Here is a 20,314-nt window from a genome sequence, read left to right as displayed (position 1 = left end):
TTCCCGTTCCCGTGGGATTTCCGGGATTTCGTCATTTTACTGGGATAGAAAGTAGCCTACGTCCTTTCTCGGGAATCAAAATATCTCCATACCAAATTTCATGAAAATTGGTTAAGTAGTTTAAGCGTGATTGAGTAACAGACAGACAGACAGAGTTACTTTCGCATCTATACATATAATAAATCTGTAGAAGGGTCAATTCTGTACATTGAAAATATTGAAAAAATAAATAGCAGGGGGTGTTACTGGATCGATATCAAACCCAAATATGTGGTTAAAAAATTTTTTGTCTATCTGTCTGTCTGTCTGTCTGTATGTGAAGACATCACGTGAAAACTAACGGTTCGATTTCGATGAAACTTGGTATAATTATACCTTATTATCCTGGGCGTAAAATAGGATACTTTTTATCCTGGAAAAATACGTAGAAAAAAAATTATCTTAATTTTTCAGTTTTATCCATAGACGTTGTTCTGTAGAACCGCGAACACACGTTGCGTATTATTATAGGCCTAGCCGTATTTGGGTCCAATAGATATTAATAAGATGTCATTGTCAGAGTTAATGGAGAAATAAACCATCCACGCGAAGACCGACATCCGCGCGGACGGAGTCGCGGGCGGAAGCTAGTTTATAATATTAATAGTATGGATGTAAATCAAAGATGTCTTCCCAGTTCCCGAATAACAGTGTTGCCAGGTGGCGCTGTAAGTACCACAGATTATAAATGTCCAATTTATGGCGCCAACAGTAAAAGAACGTAAAAAAGGCTTTTCTATCAAATTCAAATTACATTTATTTATGAGAATGTAGTTACGTTACAAATATACGTGTTATTATTACAATGTTATAGCGCTAATACATTCTACCCACTATGTGTACAAATATGTACATCACTTCCTGCTGCTTTATTTGCCAGACTATAAGCACAATTTTATAATTAATTACCTATTAAGTACTAATCTTGAACCCTATAATTGGATTCTTTACTTGTCACGTATTTTGAAGATATTAAATAGCTGGTTGGACCGCACGTCTGCTACAACAAACCGACTTCTTATATTCTTCCAGAATTAGGTTTAAATTGTAATCTAACAAATTTTCAAGCCGGAGGCTCTTACTGATTCTTCTTCAACCCACCAATAGTCACAATGTCGATGTAGGTACAAATTTTTAGTCCGGAAAAATTTACTGACGAAATTGGCTTGCTGATCAATAAAGTTTATATTTTATAATAGATGTAAGATATTCTGAGCTAATAGATTAAGTAATTTAGTATTCCCTTTCGTTACTTGTTATTCTATTATCGATACTATCTATACAGCTGAAGAGTTTGTTAGTTTCTTTAAACGCGCTATTCTCAGGAACTACTGGTCCAATTCGAAAAATTCTTTCAGTGTTAGATAGCCCATTTATCGAGGAAGGCTATAGGCTATATATCATCACGCTAAGACCAACAGGAGCGGAGCAATGCGGGTAAAACCGCAGGGCACAGCTAGTTACATTATATCTCGTTTATTCTTATGTTATCTCTCATCACGAGACAATCCGCCCTAGTATTTATAATTACTCACATGTATTGCCAACCTTGCTTTTTATAGAAAATCATGTTAAGGTCAAAATAATAATTGATTACTAGTAACAATTATCAAAGACTGACATTGAAATATAGGACATACGGCTTTAAATCCAATACTGAAAAGTTATTTTCATAATTATTTCGCCGGAAAAATAAAATGTCTATGTTGTTAAAGTTCGGAAATTAGCCATACATTTTTCCTTATAAAATTGAAGTTATTACTGGCGACAACTTCACATTTAAATTTCGTTCGAATCCACAGTTCGAATCCCTGTCCAAGTAATATAATCTCTTTCGTTAATTCAAGAAGCAAAATAAAACAAGTATCGACATAATTAAAATAATTCTACATAAAAAATGCGTTTATTTAGGTGTAATGTATAGTTAACTTTATAGATAACTAGCGGTCCGCCCCGGCTTCGCCCGTGGTACATGTTTACGTTTTCTCTACATAAGAACCATCCTCGTACTTCAAGGAATATAATAAAAAAAGAATTATCGAAATCGGTTCAGCCGTTCTCGAGTTATGCGCTTACCAACACATTTTGCGATTCATTTTTATATATATAAGACTAGCGGTCCGCCCCGGCTTCGCCCGTGGTACATGTTTACGTTTTCTCTACATAAGAACCATCCTCGTACTTCAAGGAATATAATAAAAAAAGAATTATCGAAATCGGTTCAGCCGTTCTCGAGTTATGCGCTTACCAACACATTTTGCGATTCATTTTTATATATATATAAGACTAGCGGTCCGCCCCGGCTTCGCCCGTGGTACATGTTTACGTTTTCTCTACATAAGAACCATCCTCGTACTTCAAGGAATATAATAAAAAAAGAATTATCGAAATCGGTTCAGCCGTTCTCGAGTTATGCGCTTACCAACACATTTTGCGATTCATTTTTATATATATAAGACTAGCGGTCCGCCCCGGCTTCGCCCGTGGTACATGTTTACGTTTTCTCTACATAAGAACCATCCTCGTACTTCAAGGAATATAATAAAAAAAGAATTATCGAAATCGGTTCAGCCGTTCTCAAGTTATGCGTTTACCAACACATTTTGGGATTCATTTTTATATTATAACAAGATAATTAAAAGGACAATAAATAAAATTCTGTTTTATTATAAACACAACGCATTTATGCATTAATTTATGGTGATATTTATTCACAAGTAATCAATGCATTCAATTCTAGATATCAGATTTCAATTTAGTAACGTCTCTGGTATTTAAAAAGAAAAAAAGGTTTATTAACACAATATTGTAGCGACGTCAATGACTCTACTTTAAGTAACACAGATATGTAATATGAGTACTAGAAAAAAATCATTAGTAGATTTCGGTTTAGTCAATTAAAAAACCATTTATCTGATGCAAGATAGATAATGATTGCAAATATGTTAGTGCGTAGACTGAAAAATTGTACGGATAGCAAAAAAAGTTTCAGTTTTGCTCTTTTTAATACGCACTTTCTTAAGCCTGTATGCAATGTTTGTTTCTATGTAAATGGCTACTATAGACTCGATTTTGACCCATTTTAAACAAGCGGATTTAATTCAAACTTTGTGTACTTATGAAAAATCGGTGACAATACAATAATAATCATGAAGCTTAAATCTCTACGGTGCATTTAGATCAAATGAACATAGAGCTAGAGCAAGAGCATTCTTTCATGATCTTTTAGTGTAAACGAAAACTCGTATTCAGTGTTGTTCAGTATTAGAACATTGCATGGAATCTTTTCGAATACTCTAAAAACAATGAAAGAATGCTCTAAGTACGCCTGTTTACACAAAAAGTATTTGAAATAGTGGGGTTAGAATGGGAATTTACTCATTGGATGTAAATTTGCACAACAATAGAAGAGTGTTTTATATTTTTATTTTATCCCTTCTAATATTATAAAATATAAATGCGAAAGTAACTCTGTCTGTCTGTCTGTTACGCATTCCCGCTTAAACATCGGAACCGATTTTGATGAAATTACAGTCTTTAGACCCTGAGAAAGAACATAGGCTACCTTTTATTGCGAAATATGTACCACGGGCGAAGCCGGGGCGGACCGCTAACCTATATATTTTAAACTATCCCATGTCCTTTCTCGGGTCTCGAGCTATCTTTGTATCAAATTTCATCTAAATCGGTTCAGTAGTTGAAGTTTGAAGAAGAGGCAGACATACAGTTACTTTCGCTAGAATAGAAGAAGCAATGATAATAGATATTACATGGCATTTATTGATTGTTTCAGTTAAAATAACACAATAATACTTACCTTATAGTTATATGTCGAAAGAAAATTTTTTTTTGCTGACGCTCCAAACTAAACTACTGTAACACTACGCGTCGGCCTTTGCACATTTAACAATATTATGGGTCAAAGTTACACCTATCGATAATATGCAAATGTAGCGAAAAATTGGATCGCACGTTAAGGCGGTGTGAGGCGGTTTGCGCCGGTTTCAAGCGGTTTACTGTTGGCGTTAATTAAGGGGGTGGGTGTGTGAAACTTTATGGATAAATAAATAAATATGAAAGTATAGGGTTTTTTTTTATAACTTATGAAGGCAAACGAGCAGACGCCTTGCCTGGTGGTAAGCTAAGTGCGCCGCCCATAGACTACCGCAACTGATGTTACGGGTGTTGCCTACTAGAAGAGGGAAATATATAGGGTAAAATAGGATAGTTTTTTTTTAACTAAATATATTTATTAAATGTATAATAAATTATTACTTACTAGGTTTCCGCCCGCGGCTTCGCCCGCGCAGTCAAAGAAAAACCCGCATAGTTCCCGTTCCCGTGGGATTTCCGGGATAGCGTCATTTTCTCGGGATAAAAAGTAGCCTATGTCCTTTCTCGGTTATCAAAATATCTCCATACCAAATTTCATGAAAATTTGTTTAGTAGTTTAGGCGTGATTGAGTAACAGACAGACAGACAGAGTTACTTTCGCATTTATAATATGTATTAGTATGGATTAGCTACATAAATAAGGAAAACTGTTGTTCATTTTTCTTAAATTTAAGACAGCTCATACGTTGCCTAAAGTAACTACGCAAACATTGTTTATAGGGATTATCTCTCTATCTATTGATTAGAGTGGATTATGGACAAGCGGTTATTTATAAATAGAGGCTCTTGTAAAGCTTTCCTAAAAATTCAACGATATAGAAAAAGGAGAGCTTTTTTTCATATTTAATTTATACTTTCTTAAAAGTAAATACTTACGTAGTAACTATTTAATTACTAGCTGTGTTCCACGGTTTTACCCGTAGTGCTCCGCTCCTGTTGGTCTTAGCGTGATGGTATATATCCTATAGCCATCCTCGATAAAGCAGCGCATTGTTGGAACGATTTACCTCCTCCTATTCGGGATAAAAAGTCAAAATTCTCTTTTAATAAGTATTTAACAGCATACCTCTTAAATAAACAGAAAAACATTTAAAGATTTTAAAGCACATTGTACCTACACACAATATAATATTCTGGTTATGACTTCGATGTATATTTTTATCACACGTATTTATATATTATGTATTTATATTAACACAATATTATGTATATTTATTTAAAATATATATTACTATTTATTATTTTATTTATTATATTATTTCCTCTTTTTATATTTATTTATTATATTTAATACATTAGATTAGATCGTTTTTATAATAAGGTGTCGCTGAAAATCAGCTCTGCAATGGAAGCCTATGCTATTCATTGTAAAATGCTGAGCGGCAATCCTTTTAGTATGTAGGTTGTTAGATTAAGTAGATTGTAAGTACATAAATTGTTAATTTTTAATATTGCCTACCTGCTAATAAAGAGTTTTATTATTATTTTATTATTATTATAAATGGGCTATTTAACACCGAAAGAATTTTTCAAATTGGACCAGCCCCCCTAGACAAGTGGCTGTCTATTAGCGTAAAGTTCAATAGAATAGATTATGAATGTATGAGATTGACGTAATTAATCGTCGTCGTCGTCGTGATCAAACGTCAATCTCATACATTCATAATCTATTCTATTGAACTTTACGCTAATAGAAAGCCACTTGTCTAGGGGGGCTGTAGTTCCTGAGATTAGCGCGTTCAAACAATCAAACTCTCCAGCTGTAGGTATAGTATTAGTAGATTTGTACTTTCTCAAGTACATACTTTCGTAGTAACTATTAAATTATCGGTGGTAATAGGTATATCTCCGTAATATGTTTGTTAAACCTGGCCTTAACAGAAAATATTTCAGTTCTGCATGTATATGCCATAATTTACAATACCAACGCATGCGCATGTGTTTTAATTCAAAGATAATACTGTCTGACATTGATATATTACATACAATTATCTAAACGGTATTTGTATTTGGGATTTATGCTCAAAGAAATAAAACACAGTTAAAAAATAAAAATAAAATTTATTCATCAAAAATTTCCAAAAAACAAATGAACATAGAAAAATAGAATTATCAAAACTACGTTCAGTGGAATCTAAAAATGGACCTGAAAGGAACAATCCATACTTTGTTTTTTCCATCTTTACATTTAATGTCAATTTATTATTTACTAGGTTTCTGTGGGATTTCCGGGATTGCGTCATTTTCCCGGGATAAAAAGTAGCCTATGTCCTTTCTCGGGTATCAAAATATCTCCATACCAAATTTCATGAAAATTGGTTCAGTAGTTTAGGCGTGATAGAATAACAGACAGACAGACAGAGTTACTTTCGTATTTATAATATTAGTATGGATTTGTTCTATTATGAAAATTATACGCCTAATAATTAGTTCTTTTTTTGTCTTTATTTATAAACATTCAAAACAGCTCTTACAGCCATCACTAACATAATATTATACCTTAATCATCCGTCAGAAACCTCGAAGGACCAATTTTTTAAGTACCAAGATTCTCAAAGGTCTCTTTTCAACACAAGGAAAACGCCAAACAAAATTGGGTACCGCGTCGAGAAAGTATTATGCGTAACAATAGATGCATCTTCGGATCTGTCGCATGACCCACTTACATGTATAACGCATCATCACAGCCTTTGCGCTGTCGGGATTAAAAAAAAAACAAATCGTATTACGATTTACGACTCATTCCGCTTTTGGCAGTCGCATCGCTAGCACGTGCTCGGAATGATCTACTGTTGAATAATGCACATCGTGATTTTTTTGAAATAGTGCAACAAAATGTTTAAATTAATATATTTGTTTATGATTGAATTGGCACTCGCCGATGTTTATATGAATCGCGTAAATCATATAGAATATTATAGGAATAGGACGCGACCATCAAAAGCTTTTAACAGTTTTTCGACTAGTTATTTTAACAATAATTATGTGTCGAGGCCTGGGAAGGAAAAAGTGCAGTGCGGTACTAGGACTGTGGACTTTAATTTACGAAGAGGCAAGATTGTTGGGGGTAGTGAAGCTCCTTATGGTGCTTTTCCTTGGCAGGTAAGTAAGAAAACAAAGTTGTAACTTGTAATCTATACTAATATTATAAAGCTGAAGAGTTTGTTTGTTTGAACGCGCTAATCTCAGTAACTACTGGTCCGATTTGAAAAATTCTTTCGGTGTTGTATAGGCCATTTATCGAGGAGGGCTATAGGCTATATCATCACGCTAAGACCAACAGGAGCGGAGCACTGCGGGTAAAACCGCGGAGCACAGCTAGTTAAACATAAACGAAACCACCTTCATTTTGTCAGAACTAGACATTAAATAGAGTACACAGGCGGCATCAGCTTTCAAATAAAAAAGATCATCAAAATCGGTTCATCTAGTCGAAAGTTTTGAGGTAAAAGCACAGAATACAGAGTAAAAGACAAAAAATACAGTCGAATTGAACCTTTTTTGAAGTCAGTTGATAAACAATAGCAAAAAAACAAACACTTGTATAAAACTTACAAATAATATAGAGATATTCTGCTTTAAAAATGAAAAATTTTTAAAGGCTCTACAAAAGTTTACTCAGTGTTGAAATTTAAGGAAGCTCTAATTTTCAGAATTTCTTGAATAAGCAATTGCTAGACGAACTACAAGTAGGTAGGTACAATAAATAAATATTTGGTCTAAGTTTTAAAAATATTAATATGTATGTATATATAAAACTCGTGTCACAATGTTTGCCTCAATGGACTCCTAAACCACTTAACCGATTATAATAAAATTCGCACACCATGTACAGTTCGATCCAAATGCGGGGTTTTCTCTGAAAAAAAAAGCAAAGCTAGTTTATAATAAAAATTTTCTTTACGTGCTAAAGTTGTAGTGAAAACATTTCGCTTGCGCGATTCAGAGCGAGGTCTCGCTACGCTACTATATTACCTTCCTTCCTCCACAAAAGTTACAAAAATCTATTAATCTAGTTTTCATAGGTAATTTTCATGTAGAGAAGGAACAATATTTTTCGAATTCGAAATATGTCGTTATAAAGTTTAAAAAATATTGGTTTTACTACTCCTTTGTGAATTCTTATCATCGCACTCATAGGTACACAAAATACTTACTCATATTATAAGGACATCAAAATATATAAATAAAAATTAGTAGTTAGGTACTTATATATAAATTAAAAATATTGAACATGTGGTGTAATTTAGAAAATAAAGGATTTTAACGAATTTTAAACGCGATTTATTCATTACTAGCAGCTAGCAGCTGTGTTGTGCGGTTTTACCGCATTGCTCCGCTCCTTTTGGTCTTAGCGTGATGATATATAAATGGGCTATCTAAGTTCTAACACCAAAATAATTTTTCAAATCGGAGTTCGGACCAGTAGTTCCTGAGATTAGCGCGTTCAAACAAAAAAACTCTTCAGCTTTATAATATTAGAATAGATTCAAGATTTTAACGGATTTTAAACGCGATTTATTCATTATTTTATTATGCCGATGTTTCCCACAATTTGCAGCGTGCGTGGTCAACCAGTAGGTATATATACTATGTAATATGTATAACATAATACTCGCGTAAAATGAAACACAAGAAACTATGTGACAAAATAGCATCACAAAAAATTGGAATTCCTATAATTTAGACTTGGCTGACACAAATCGGGCACAATTCGCAAAAAAACATGTTGAATGCATTATGAATAATTATTATGATGTATGTATTAGGTAATGTATTCGTAAAGTATTTTTAAACTGTACTGTTTTCTGATTAAAAAGTGTTGAAATCTCAATACGTGCCAATTCAAATTTATAGTTTTTAACTTTAAAATTATTCACAAAAAAATTGCATAAGCTACAACCTCCTTACCTTTGTGATGTAAAAAAACGCGCGAAAATTAACAAAAGCGCGCCAAATAGCTTTTGACAGATGACTTTGACATGTGTTGCAACGTTCGAAAACGATCTTCGTCACTTTCACTTTTAAGTAATTGTTTTTATCATTATCATTGTATTGATTCTTAACACAGATGTTTCAGGGGCTTGCATAATTATTATTTTGACCTCATTTGTCAAAATCTCATAATGTGTTTTGTAATACGAAAAAATAATTATTATTTACGATGCATAATTTTTCCCTGAGGCTATGTTTTGAGATACATGCATTTCATCTTTGATCCCTACGTCCTTACTTAATAATATTTAAATGCGAAAGTTTGTTTGTTTGTGTTTCTTACACGTCGCAACGCAGCGATTTTGTGTTATGATTTTTGAGTCTGGAGATATTGTAGTTAGGATGCTAGAGAGTGATATAGGCTGTTCTGCATTCAAAATACGATACTTTTGTACTATCTCAATTCTCATTCCTGTGGAAATTCACTCTAATTATAGGGGCATAGCCACGGGCAGAAGCTAGTTCCTTATATTTCAAACTAAGTTGAAATAAGGGGCTTTATCCCAGCAGTGGGACAGCCATGTGTGATAATAAAAACTAATAATAAACTAGCTATTCGCACGCGGGTTCTCCCGCATAGACCAAGGAAATTCCCATGGGATTGGGATTTGGGAATGAGTTGTTTCAACACGGTAATAAGAAGCCTGTCAGCCTTATCCCCAGAATCATATTAAAAAAAAATGTGTGCGTGTACTAGTGTACACACGTAAGAAGTGAAACTTCTTTATGACCTTATTTTTCAAAAAATAATTTACTATAAGCAACTTTACAGAAATACGTCGAATCACGCGTGGTAGAGATAAGAAAAAGATGGCGCGTAACGGAAAAATGTCACGCCTAACGAAAAAATGTTACACTACATTTTTTTCCAACCCCGATAAAGAAGTTTCACTTCAAAAATAGCAATTTTACGTCTTGAACAAAGTAAGGAACTTATTTATTAATATTTATTAAATAGCTGTAATATGTTTATATTCCAGGTTGAAATCCAGATGTTAGATCCAGACAAGTTAGTTTTCGGACATCATTGTGGGGGCGCTGTCATCGCGGAGCGGCTGGTTTTGTCTGCAGCTCATTGTTTTGATAAAGTACCTATAAGTATTTACTTTTATATTGCTTTATTTAAATGATTTTTAGTACTTAAAAATTATTAATTGTATCTTTAGTTTTATAATAAAAAAGTGGTAGAAATATGACAATTAGTTTTCATAATAATATGATTGTGTGGTAATTTCTTCTCTTAATAACATGATACTACACAAAAAAGAGAAAAAAAAACAGCGTTATAAAACACCATTTATCCATGTAAATGAGAAATAATAATATGAAAAATTTTTAAAGAATAAAATCGATAAGGAATAGAATATTATAAACTAGCTGTGCCCTGCGGTTTTACCCGCAGTACTCCACTCCTGTTGGTCTTAGCGTGATGATATATAGCTAACCTAACCTAACCTTCCTCGATAAATGGGCTATCCAACACCGAAAGAATTTTTCAAATCGGATCAGGAGTTCCCGAGATTAGCGCGTTCAAACAAACAAACTCTTCAGCTTTATAATATTAGTATAGATGAGAAATTGTTACTTGCACGGCTTGCCTTGCTTGATTAATTTTGTAATGTTACGATAAATTATTCATTAATTAATGAATTCAAACTTCCAGCATCCTCTCCAACTGGAACACATACGTATAGTGGTCGGTGAACATCGTCTGAAGGTACAAGATAAACATGAGAACAGATACTTGGCTGAGAAGGTGGTTCCGCACCCGGAGTTTCGGAAGAGTGAGTTTTTTTAGTAATAAAATTGTGTGTACGGATTATTAAATAGTACTAGCTAGTATTTTATTAGGTACCTGTGATTAATAGACAAGAAAATAGCAGAGCTTAAGCGTTTTTTTTAATAAGTTGTTTATATTGAAAGGAAATTTATTTCATCCTATCCTACTAGTCCTTCCTACTAATATTATAAATGCGAAAGTTTGTGAGAATGGATGTGTATGTGTGTGTTTGTTACTCTTTCACGCAAATACTACTGAACCGATTACAATGAAATTTAGCACACATATAAGTAGAGGGTAAATTTCTTTTTGATACTGTTGCTTTTACGTAGAATCGACTATAACTTGATAACTTAACTCTACTCTACTCTACTATTAACTAGTATATCTCTATTTAAAAGATGTGTTTTTACATTCTTATGTAGATACTCACAGAAAGAGAAAAAATACCTAGATTGAGTTTTACCTCTAGTTTTTTCCATAATTAAATTTTAACATACTATGTATTATCATATTTTGTTATCTAGTAGTATTTGTTAACTGTTTTCGCTATTGTAATTAATATTCATTTAAAAAAATAAATATTACAGATAAGTTATGTACGCTGCAGTTGTCATACATCTATGATACTATGTCCAAATTGATGTCCAACAATAAAATTATTGTAGTGTTTTGTGTTATGTATGATGTAGTGTTACTCAAATAAATAAATAACTTGATTTCAATAAACTCAAAACTATTAATATTATATTGGACTTATTTATAACCATATAACTTATAAATAATGCAAATAAATGAACTTTATTTTATTTCATTTATTACAGACGGTCCACACAGCAACGACATAGCCTTACTCCTAGTGGCGCGCTCTAGCGGGGTACAGTTCAACACGCACGTGCGTCCCATTTGCCTGCCCAGCGGTACCGAGACCACGGGGCAGTGGTGCGCTGTGAGCGGCTGGGGGCACCAGGGAGGTATGTGTTAGGGTACATAGTATAAATAGAACAAGTAAGTTATCTTCGAACGTAATTCTATATAGGTACATCGCGCCGTTTGTATGTATACGGAGCGTTTGGCCACGCCCCCCTTCATGTACGTACGTAAGCTTGACTCACGCACACAAGGCCGCTCGGTTCCTTCTCATGGACTGTTCTCGTGAGGGCTGCGAAGAAGTTTAAAACGTTCTTCAACATTCAATCTACTTCGTTATTCGATGAATAAGTTTTAACCAAGGATTGAAAAATCAGCCCTAACTGGTGTAAAAAAAAAACTTCTACAATACGTTGTAACTCGCCAGTTTACTGTCCAACAATCCAGAAAAATATCTTCATACAGAATAATATTTAAAACGTAATTTTGCCAACTTAAAAGGTAATAATTTATTTACAGAAACTAATGACAACTTTGCACCAGTTTTGAGGGCTGCAGCAGTTCCTATACTTGATCTGGCTACATGTAGAAAAGATCAGGTCCTGGGTGGCAGACAGCAAGCCATTCTGGACTCTATGTTGTGCGCTGGTAAGTATATTTTTCTTTAAAAATATGTATTACAGATTTAAAAGTAATTCATATGAGTTGATAAAACCTAGCTTTTATTCAGTGTTCGATAGGTGCGTAACACACGTAACCCTATTTTCTTTTGATTTAAATTAAATGGAATAACATACATACATACAGATTACATTACAGTGTAATCTGTATCTCTGAATTGCATTAAATTTCCTAAGCGTGCTAACGAACAAATTAGGTACTCTTTGTATACTTAGAAGTTACAGTGTAATCGTTGTAGTAGTTGTAGTAATACACTGTAATATTTGTATTGCAATTTATTTACATACATTACTACTATATTTCTTCACACATTACGAATACTACCTACACTTTAATTCTTGCATTGAATTGCATCCTACACTGTCAACTCTGTATTGTATTATATTTCCTAATACATTAATTAAATACAAATACACCCTTATATTTCTAGTATATTTTTTAATACCATAACACAATCCTACAGGCGTACTTTCCGGTGGCGTGGACGCTTGCCACGGGGACTCCGGGGGCCCTCTCGCCTGTATAGCGGATAATAAGTGGCATATATACGGGGTTGTGTCCTGGGGTTCAGGGTGTGCGAGACGAGCGAGGCCGGGGGTGTATACTAGAGTGGTTTCTTATTTGCCCTGGATTAGGAGTACTGCGGCGAGTATGGGGCATAGGATTTAAGATATTTTAGGAATTAGGGTACATTGGCTAGGGTACATTTTGTAATTTGTTTTCTTGCGATGTCGGTTGATATCTTATGGATATAATAATACTCTGTTTATGAGACAATGTTAAGATGTTTTCGGGTACATTTTGTAATTTATTTTTCTCAATGTCTGTATGGACCCTATACTCAATATGAGCGAAAGTTTTCTTAGAATACGAACTAAATATGAATACAAACGTCACGACAAAATGTCTCTTCAATCTTGAATAGTTATTTTAACATAGATGTTTACTTTGTGTCTGGGTGTTTATAATCTATGTATTTATTTAAAATTATATATAATACGTATGTTTATCAGCCTGGTTTCCATAACACAAGCGATAGCTTAGTATGGAATCAGATCGTGCCGTGTGTGAAAATTGTCCTGAAATATTTATTTATTTTTCAATTTGTCTTAAATTTATATTTTACATACTATTCTTAGAAGGATAAACTGTATATTCTGTGCGAGTTAAATTTAAGTTAGCTAAGCCAGCACAAATGAAAAATCGTAGACGGTGAATTTAAAAAGGTTGTTTATGACCTGGCAATATTTAAATAAAATACAGCAGCTTTTCCCAACCTTTTCGCAAGGCAGACTCCTAGCGCCAACTTACCATGATCCGCGGTCCCCTAAAAAACTTATTCGCAGTACTCGCATAGGTCAATCTATATTTTTTTTAATTGATTCAACCCTTGCAGTGTATTGAATTAACTTAGCCACCCATCACTTGACAGATTATTCCATCATAAAACTGAAAAATACGAAGTCCGGCCGTCAGAATAGTCTGGTCACTAAGGCCTTCGTAATTTTCTTGATTTGTCGGACCCCAGGTTGGGAAACGCTGGAATATAATATATTCCAGCTCATCATACTATATATTATATAGTATGATCTGAAGTATTTTCTTTATAAGTAAATTAAGAAATGATATAAAAGTACTTTTTTTTTAATGTATTATTAATAAATTGAGTTACCATTAACTTGAGTGTTAAGTATTCTGTAAACGAAATCTAAAATATTATTTATTTAGTTACCGAAATATATTTTAGATGTATATTATATGTAAGTATACTTACTGGGGCAGTCATAATACGGTTTGCAAGTCAGTTCAATTCACGGCGTAAACTGTCTGGAAATAAGAGGTCATAATACGGCCCCTGATGTATTTAATAAAACCAGGGTTACTATTATTAGTAGAGCCATTTTAATAGGCAACATTTGACAGTTCTACAAAATTCAACAACGTAACCTAGTAACGACGACATAGAATAATATGTTATTTCGTTTTGTTAGAACTGCACATTTGCTTAACTTTTTTCAATTAGGATTACATATTTATAATAATAATGACAGATACAAGTAATTTTAAGATTTGATTTTACTGATAAACCATTTTAGACATAAAAAACAATTTCTGATTTAAAGAACTGACGTCGATACAATTTTGTGTCAATAAACTTTTTTTCTTTTTAAATACCAGAGACGTTACTCTAAAAATCGAAATCTGACATCTAAAATCGAATGCATTGATTACTTGTGAATAAAAATCATCGTAAATTAATAAATGCGTTGTGTTTTTTTTTAATTAAATGTAGTTAATTGTCTTATTTTGCTCCTTAAATTTACGAAAGAACCTAAAGAACCTATACCTATATTACTGGGACAGGGATTCGCCTAATGAATTTGAAAATGATAGACGTCAAATGTTGCCTATTAAATTGGCTCGACTTTAAATTCAACATCTGTAAAATTTTTAAAAAGTACGTATCAATGCTTCTATAAACATTTTATATTTATTTTTTGTACTTTTTTAATTAAAATATATTTTTATGCTGCCTAAATTCAAAAGAAAGTTATATACCTATTTAAATGTTGAATTTCTTACCAAAAAGGCTTATTTCCAATATGATTTTTCAAATTTATGTGGTAAAGAACCGCCAATATGTTTCTTAAAAAGTAAATATATCATTCTTGCTATTTTTATATGACAGGCGTTAAACATAATTACGAAAAAAATATTAGCTATTACTTTGTGCCAGGAGTTTAATCAATATAAACTAATATTGTATTGAAGAAATGCTTTAAATTTAAAGTACTTGTCGATTTTTTAATTAAGTTTATTACCATTACCTTACATAAAACGGTACATCTTTTCTTCTTATATTATGTAGTATTAAATTACCAGGTCTATCTAGTACATAAAAAAAATGTGTGCGGTACACACTTAAGAAGTGAAACTTCTTTATGACCTTTTTTTTTTCCAACCCCGATAAAGAAGTTTCACTTAAAAAAAAAACATGAGAGATGTCAAGGGACACCCGGATGGAACGAAGTCCTATGAGAGAGAGAGAGAGAGAGACAGACAGAGAGAAACACGCGCACGCCTTACAAGTTACAACTATAGCAAAAAGTGTCGTTACATCAGCTTTTGGTCTTAATTTTTTCCGTCTAGCTCCCTTTCGCAACGCGCGATATGGAACTTCGTTCCAATTTGCAGATATTATTAGTTATTACCTCTAGTACCTATAGATATTTTAAAATCTAAACTAATTTGTATAGGTTTCGTAATTGGACCAATATAGCAACATTTGATTAATATCTATTAATAGTAGATAACAAATATTAATGTTATTGTTTATTTTAAAATATTTGGAACGCGATGTTTATGTAATTAAAAGATAAAATGTACCTAATAATAACCAAGGCTTATGTAACTAGCTGCGTCCCACGGTTTCATCCGCGTAACTGATAATGTTTTATACCGTTTATATTATATAAGGAACATGAGGATTAAAAGGAAAAAGCTATTCACACGCGCGGGTGAAACCACAGGGCGCAGCTAGTATATATAATTAGTAAGTTTAAAAGTAATAAGGCAACGAACAAATGAAATTTTGATTCTATATATTGACTGCTGAAACTTTGTGCTAACCCTGGTTTTAATGAAACAAAAGTAGGTAGTTTTAAATTGAACCCGTTTAAAATCCGTTTATATTTAAGTCGTAACATAATATTGTAAAAGGTATACTTAGTCAGCAATGATTAGATGGGATTTGAAAATTTTAAATATTATTTTTATATTTTAAACACGCTTATATTAGCTTCACTTGTATGTTTGTATGTAACCGACTCCTAGAATCGATTTTGATGCACTTTAACGGACAGATTTAATTAAAATTTTGTACACTTATCAAGGATCGGTGACAAAACAATAATTTAATTTGTTTTTCTTTTTAAAGCGTGTTTTTATTTGTTTTTAACTACATACATCTATCACGTTTTTTCGCTGACTGTACTAGAGTATTATTATTTACTTGACAATTATATTTATTGAATTAGGGCCGATTTTTCAATGCTTGGATAAAACTTATCCGTCCAATAAAGTATTACACGATAATATTAAAATGTCACGTAAACTGTTAAATACGGGCAATTAGAATACGTTTTTAAATAGTAGTTTTATACATTATTCGACGAATAAGTTTTATCCAAGCATTGAAAAATCGGCCCTTAACAGTATTGTATGTAAAATTTAATTTATGTTTAAGTTAATGCCAAAGAATTAGTTTATAAGTTAATGTATTAATTTGGAAATAAATGCTGTAAATATATGTTGTTTTTTATTTTTCTATCCTAATATCTGAAACTGTGTCTTCACTTAAATAAGAATAGCTAGCGCTAATCCAGACTATAATCTATCTCTGTAGAAAATTTCATCAGCTGTTTCGGAGTGAAAGAGTTACAAACATTCATCCATTCTCAGGTCTCACACACATTATAATTTTCTAGAAATGATTGAAGATTTTTATCATTGTAGATTATTTTAGTAAGTTTTCATATAAATTAATTTGAAAGCAAATCCAACAAACTAAAAATAGTATGTACGTTGGTACACAAATACTGAAAAAAAAATTTCTTTTAACATTGGTCATCGCACACGCTGTAAGAAAATTCAAGAATCATTAAAAAAATACGAAATATTATCATTTATAAAAGTGCAGTGATCTTTATTTAGGTATACATAAAAAAATAATTTAATCCGTTTATAAGCGCGCCAAATGAAAATCTTTTTATTTTAAATACAGATTATATTTGTTGTTAAATCATAAGGTATATTTAATTTTTTACAGTTTTAATATATTTATAGCTTATTCACTCAAATACAAAAATACATTGAACTCAATGTCAATAACCCATATTATTAAATATTATTAAGTGCAATAATGCATGAAAATTTTAGTTACATAACTCTTATAAAATATTGAAGTAGCTTGTACTAGCTTTCTGCTCGCGGCTTCGTTCCCGTGGGATTTCCGGGGTAAAACCTATCCTATGTGTTAATCTAAGTTACCCTCAATATAATAAATGCGGGTTCGATTCCCACCCGGGGCAAATATTTGTGTGATGAACATAGATGTTTGCTCTGTGTCCGGGTGTTAACTATCTATATAAAAATTTATTTAAAATTATATATGTATGTTTATCAGCCATCTGGTTACCATAACACAAGCGAAAGCTTAGTATGGGATCAGATCGTACCGTGTGTGAAAATTGTCCTGAAATATTTATTTATTTATTATTATTTATTTATTTAAACATTGTAATTGGTTCAGTAGTATTTGTGTGAAAGAGTAACAAACATACATCCATAATCTATCCTCACAAACTTTCGCATCATCACCACTACAAAGTTTTCAAAGCTTTCTCTGTCCCTATGTCCCTTTGTATGCTTAAATCTTTAAAACTACGCAACGGATTTTGATGCGATTTTTTTAATAGATAGAGTGATTCAAGAGGAAGGTTTCAGTATATAATTTATTAGGTTTTAGACAAAGCGGGCGAAGCCGCGGGCGGTAAGCTAGTTTATAATATTGGATAGGATAGGATAGATATCATTGGTGCCGAACTATTGTCATTGCGCAGATATTATATTCCGCATTTATTCATATTATTTTAATACGCATTAGCTTAGTTTTTGTTTAATTAATACATAATATCATTATACAGGGTGTACCAAAAAGTAGTGATGAACGGAAGCTGAGAGGTAGAGGACCTAGAGGGCTATCCGAATCACCCCCATGTATGTTATGCGATTTTTCGTATTTTCGGAGTTATGACGTTTTTTTCAATTTTTCACCTATCGCCGAGTACGATGATATTTTCACTCATGCTGACGTCAATGATTGCGCAAGATGCTTGATTTTTTTTGTGTGCTAAGCTGAAAGATAGGCCAATTCAGTATGGTAACATTTACTATCGTTAGATCTTTGAATGGAATAAAATAAAACCGGCCAAGTGCGAGTCGGGCTCGCGCACAAAGGGTTCCGTAGCAGCAAATATAATAAATTACAGTTAAATCAACCTATCTCAAAAACTATAAGAGATACTTTGATCAAACCAAAAATCGTTGAAAGAGTTAATTAGCATGCATCACCTCTATTTTTTTTAGAATTTTATACCCCGTAGTTATAAAAATAGAGGGGGGGGGACATACTTTTTACGACTTTGAGAGCTGATATCTCAAAAACCGTTCACTTTAAGAAAAATGTTTTTTAGAAAACTTTATATCATTTTAAAAGACCTTTCCATTGATACCCCACACGGGTATGTACATCGAAAAAAAAAATTTCATCCCTCAGTTACATGTATGGGGGGCCCCACCCCCAATTCTTTTTTTTACTATTTAGTGTCATATTTTTGTAGCGGTTCATACAACACATATTCCCATCAAATTTCATCACTGTAGTACTTATAGTTTCCGAGTAAATCGGCTGTGACAGACGGACAGACGGACAGACGGACAGACGGACATGACGAAACTATAAGGGTTCCGTTTTTGCCATTTTGGCTACGGAACCCTAAAAAAGAATTAAATGGCAAGAAAGATAAAATTACCCAGTATGTTCACCACTTCAAGGGCCCGTAAAAAAATAAAATCACATAAAAAAAGTTTCCCGTTTGACTTTTAAAAACTTGCTCTATCTATCAGATAGCTACCCTGAAAATTTCATTTTATTATTCAAAAGGCTTCAATCGAAAAATTTAAATCTAAATGTGGTAAGTGCAAAAATTGAATTAACATTATGATCATTAAAACCAATAAATAGGTGTTTAATTACCAGAAATTTTTAAAATAACCCCGCTGTTGCTCAATGCAAGTGCGACATCACCGTAAAAAGTTGTCTTTTAAATGTCTGAATGCCCTTTTATCATTTTTAATGGTTTCTTCTGCTACTATGGATTTCCGGGTTATTTCGTCCAAATTGTGGCATTCTCTCAAGTAGCCGAGGTCTTTTTAGTATTCCCATTGAAACAAATCAATGGGGTTTAGGTCGAGGGACCGTAGAGGCCAGGCTTTAAGGCAGGCGTCACCGGCGCATGCGCAGGCTGCAACGATCAATCCATCTTTCAGGGTATCTTTGCCCTTTAGCCTGGCCTGCACGGTCTCCGGACATAAACCCTATTGATTTTTTTCCGTGGGTATACTACAAGGCGAGAGACTGCCACAATTTGGACGAAATAACCCGGAAATTCATAGTAGCAGAAGAAACCATTAAAAATGATAAAAGGGCATTCAGACATTTAAAAGACAACTTTTTACGGTGATGTCGCACTTGCATTGAGCAACAGCGGGGTTATTTTAAAAATTTCTGGTAATTAAACACCTATTTATTGGTTTTAATGATCATAATGTTAATTCAATTTTTGCACTTACCACATTTAGATTTAAATTTTTCGATTGAAGCCTTTTGAATAATAAAATGAAATTTTCAGGGTAGCTATCTGATAGATAGAGCAAGTTTTTAAAAGTCAAACGGAAAACTTTTTTTATGTGATTTTATTTTTTTACGGGCCCTTGAAGTGGTGAACATACTGGGTAATTTTATCTTTCTTGCCATTTAATTCTTTTTTTTATTCCATTCAAAGATCTAACGATAGTAAATGTTACCATACTGAATTGGCCTATCTTTCAGCTTAGCACACAAAAAAAATCAAGCATCTTGCGCAATCATTGACGTCAGCATGAGTGAAAATATCATCGTACTCGGCGATAGGTGAAAAATTGAAAAAAACGTCATAACTCCGAAAATACGAAAAATCGCATAACATACATGGGGGTGATTCGGATAGCCCTCTAGGTCCTCTACCTCTCAGCTTCCGTTCATCACTACTTTTTGGTACACCCTGTATAATACATTTGTCATATTTAATAATAGTTCAAATATATTATTATGATTACAAATAAATTACATATTGAGTACCAATGTTTTTCCTAAAACCACTGACTTAGAGGTTAATAGAGGTCTCAAATAAATAATACTTATTACTTAATGATTAAATATTCAATTTCCTTAAT

At 32.9% G+C, this 20,314-nt stretch overlaps 1 protein-coding gene across 1 annotated transcript; it reads left to right on the top strand.

Annotated features, from left to right (window-relative positions):
* The first annotated feature begins 6,693 nt into the window (after window positions 1-6,693).
* Window positions 6,694-13,795, top strand: LOC149475494 (trypsin-like). The gene is made up of 6 exons (XM_089713254.1): window positions 6,694-7,035; window positions 9,909-10,016; window positions 10,592-10,712; window positions 11,533-11,682; window positions 12,098-12,226; window positions 12,723-13,795. The coding sequence occupies exons 1-6, from the start codon at window positions 6,769-6,771 to the stop codon at window positions 12,926-12,928; spliced, it is 981 nt and encodes a 326-aa protein (XP_089569380.1). The 5' UTR covers window positions 6,694-6,768; the 3' UTR covers window positions 12,929-13,795.
* The last annotated feature ends 6,519 nt before the right edge of the window (window positions 13,796-20,314 follow it).

The sequence above is a fragment of the Colias philodice genome, chromosome 30 (assembly GCF_061535455.1).
Source record: "Colias philodice isolate Cphi_HAF_F1 chromosome 30, ilColPhil1 Martin Lab GWU primary, whole genome shotgun sequence".
NCBI classification, from domain to species: domain Eukaryota; kingdom Metazoa; phylum Arthropoda; class Insecta; order Lepidoptera; family Pieridae; genus Colias; species Colias philodice.
The sequence above is the reverse complement of the archived record's forward strand: the minus strand, read 5'-3'. Positions and strand labels throughout refer to the sequence as shown.

Bases quoted from the DNA above. Each gene is read 5' to 3' on its own strand.
- LOC149475494 (XM_089713254.1), top strand. From the start codon at position 6,769: ATGTTTAAATTAATATATTTGTTTATGATTGAATTGGCACTCGCCGAT. The intron at 10,017-10,591 runs GTACCTATAAGT...TCAAACTTCCAG, and splicing joins CAGCTCATTGTTTTGATAAA to CATCCTCTCCAACTGGAACA. The intron at 12,227-12,722 runs GTAAGTATATTT...ACAATCCTACAG, and splicing joins GGACTCTATGTTGTGCGCTG to GCGTACTTTCCGGTGGCGTG.